The sequence below is a fragment of the Leptonychotes weddellii genome, unplaced genomic scaffold, assembly GCF_054177405.1.
Source record: "Leptonychotes weddellii isolate Sample4059 unplaced genomic scaffold, ASM5417740v2 HiC_scaffold_4384, whole genome shotgun sequence".
Classification (NCBI taxonomy): domain Eukaryota; kingdom Metazoa; phylum Chordata; class Mammalia; order Carnivora; family Phocidae; genus Leptonychotes; species Leptonychotes weddellii.
The window spans coordinates 655-4,031 of NW_028010600.1; the positions used below are offsets into that span (position 1 = coordinate 655).

A 3,377-nucleotide genomic window follows, 5' to 3' on the forward strand; every position below is an offset into this window, starting at 1 on the left:
AGTCCTTGCACTAGGCCCGCGAAGAAGCATGAAGAGCCCGTGACTGCAGTTCGCTCAGTCATTCTGTACATACTGATTAAGCACATACCGCACGTCGGGCACTGTGCTGGGGATACTGCCCTTTTGGAGTTTACTAAGGAAAAGTGAGGAAGTGAGAAGATAAAATATTAGCAAGGGAACTAGGGAGAAAAGAAGGAAGGAGGGCGGAGCAGCCTGTCAGCCTGTCCCTCTTCTGGGGGTCCATCTCCCCAACCTCCAACCCGCTCCACTCTCTCCTACCTTCTCCCCGTCCCTCCCCTCCCTGCTCCATCGCTTCCATCAGGTGGAGGGGGGGACCGTGAGCTCTCCAAGCCTCCGCCCCCCCACCCCCCACCCCACCGCGCAACCGTCAACCCGCCCGCGCCCACCGCCCTTGGGAGCGGTGCTGCGTCCACAATGGGAAATGAAGCCAGTTACCCGGAGGAGATATGCTCCCGCTTCAACCCCGATGAAATTAAAAGGCTAGGCAAGAGGTTTAAGAAGCTGGACTTGGACTGTTCGGGCTCTCTGAGTGTGGAAGAGTTCATGTCCGTGCCCGAGCTGCAGCAGAACCCGTTGGTGCAGCGAGTGATCGACATCTTCGACACCGACGGCAACGGAGAAGTGGACTTCAAGGAGTTCATCCTGGGGGCCTCCCAGTTCAGCGTCAGGGGGGACGAGGAGCAGAAGTTGAGGTTCGCCTTCAGCATCTACGACATTGATAAAGATGGCTTCATTTCCAACGGGGAGCTCTTCCAGGTGCTGAAGCTGATGGTGGGCAACAACCTGAAGGACTGGCAGTTACAGCAGCTCGTGGACAAAACCATCATCATCCTGGATCAGGATGGAGACGGGAAAATATCCTTCGAGGAATTCAGCGCTGTGGTCGGAGGCCTGGAGGTCCACAAGAAGTTGGTGGTGATTGTGTGAGCTTTTAAGAGCACCACCCACCAACTCTTACTTCCCTTTCTGTCTCTTTTAAGATCAGCTCAAGGCAGCCCAGCAGCTGTCTCTCTGACTTATTTGGAAGTGTTTCTCTTTGTGAAGCCACATTTTTCTAACACGAACCTCATGACCAACTCTGTGTTGTTAATTCTTTTTCTCTCAATGATTCAGGGTAACACCCTGATTGGGGGAGACCAAGATGAAGGAGAATGGTGGGGAAAGAAAATCAAAAGGCCTTTCTAAACATCCTTTTCTGTGTTTTGATTCAGAAACCAAACTATAGAGTCAAGAAGAACTTTAAAAATCCAAAAATAAGAAAATATACATATCTTTGCCTTTATTCTCATAGTTTTATAGATGGGAGGAAATTGCACAATTTAAATCAGGTGAACTCTTCATTTACTCGTATCCAGGTTCTCTTGACAGATTGTTAACTTCCTGTTATGGCAAGAGAAACAGATCTGTTTCTCTTGGCTGAGCAACTTTCAATCAGCTCTCTCTGGGCAGTGAAAGCCCATCTTTCCTAGGCTGCAGCCTGCTCCCCGTCTTGCATCCAGAAATCCCTGAGCCCATCTGGAGGGCTCCTCCTGTCCTGTTGTTCCAGCTCCTGACCAGGAACTGGTCTCAGGACTCTTACAAGAAATGCTAAGCCTGGACTAAGTGCCCAGCCCAACTCTCAGCCTCAGTGGCAGTTTTTCAGGGTGGGCTACCCATCCTGATATGAAGTTCAGTTAAGATTGCTTCCAGCCAAACAGGGCAGGGACCTTCCCAGAAAGCTCTTACCTCCAAAACCCAGCCCCTCCATCACCCCCAGTTAGAGGGAAAGGGACAGATTCAGAGTCGTTCTTCCCACAAGACAGAGGCAGAGATGGGCAACTACGTCTCTGCAGCAGGGGGAAATGCCGTCTGCACTAGCTAAACTCAGTTTTAAACATCAGACCTGGAACCTGGCAGGGAAGCTGAGAGCTCTTTCACCCCAGGAAGCCTTTTCTCTAATGGAACATTCAGCCCAGAATTCCTCACATGAGAATACACCTGCAGCTAAGGTGTGTACTGGAGCCTAGTCACACTGGGTGAGGGCAATGTGTGTGCATCTCTTCCTAGCTCCGTGTTTAGTGATGTCATGTTGATAGATTGAAATTGGCCATGGGAGGGACGCCTGGGTGGCTTAGTTGGTTTAAGTGTCTGCCTTTGGCTCAGGTCATGATCCCAGGGTCCTGGGATCAAGTCCCGCATCGGGCTCCTTGCTCAGCAGGGAGGCTCCTTCTCCCTCTGCCTGCCGCTCCCCCTGCTTGGGCTCTCTCTCTCTGACAAATAAAATCTTAAAAAAAAAGAAAGAAAAAGAAAGAGATTGGCCATGGTGGAACTGGCACATCACGGAAAGGAGCAAAACCTTTTCCTGTTGTTTGGTTTGGAGAACTCGTGTACCAATAAATATACCACTGCCTACACTCCAGATGTTACCAGCTCTCCGAGGCCCCACGTACCGTCAGTTCTCAGAAAACCAGCTGCCCTTGGTCCCAGCACTTGCCACTTCACACCAGACCTCTTCCTTACGGTGGACCACTGCCCATGGAAAGGTTGAAAGCTCCCCAAACACCAGGACAATGAAACCTACTTCCCTACACAGGACAAAACTCAGGTGATTTTTCTCAGAATGAGGAAGATCTGTTTGAAAGATATTATTAACCTTCTATTTTGAAGAAGCCAGTCGCTAGTCTTAAAAAAACAAAAGTAGGAAAAATAAGTCCACACATTTAATTACTGTCAGGGCACCCATCTACCAAGGCTCCCCGCCATACTTTTTATTTAGTAGATTATTAAGGAACCACAAAAAAAAAATAGGAATCTCTGTCCCTTTAAATCCTGTGCAGTTATAAAAAATGTATTAATAATAAATGGTCCCAACCCTGTACTGATATGAGTCATAGCCCCATTGCAGGATAACATCGTTGAAAGATTCAGACACACCTGAATTTGGAGTGTGTCTTTACACACTCCAGCTCCAATTTACAACTGGGTTCTTAGGAGTCATTTATTAGCTGTGTGAGCATGAGCGAGTTACTTAACCTCGCAGTATCAGTTCTCCTAATTAAAACGAGGATCCATTGTACGGTTATTTTGAGGATTCAAAAATATAAAACATTGGCTGGCTGGCTTGCTTGGTTGGCAGAGCATGCAACTCTTGATCTCCGGGTTGTGAGTTTGAGCCCCATGTTGGGTGTAGAGCCTACTAAAAAATAGTAAGACAAGTGCCTAGGGCACAGTGGGTTCATTCTAATTCCCTTCCCTTCCCCCTTACTCCACTTCTATTAGATCAAGATACATAAGGGAAACAGGATGCTTAATTTTTCCTTTTGAACCCTTTCTTAGTACTTAGCTACACCACTCTAAAATTAACTGGATGTTTGTGT

The 3,377-nt window shown here is 48.1% G+C and overlaps 1 protein-coding gene across 1 annotated transcript; it reads left to right on the forward strand.

Annotated features, from left to right (window-relative positions):
* Positions 1–388: 388 nt before the first annotated feature.
* On the forward strand, positions 389–2,628 carry LOC102732630 (calcineurin subunit B type 2). The gene has a single exon (XM_081810920.1). It carries the CDS (start codon positions 436–438, stop codon positions 946–948), a length of 513 nt encoding a protein of 170 aa, XP_081667046.1. The 5' UTR covers positions 389–435; the 3' UTR covers positions 949–2,628.
* Positions 2,629–3,377: the final 749 nt, after the last annotated feature.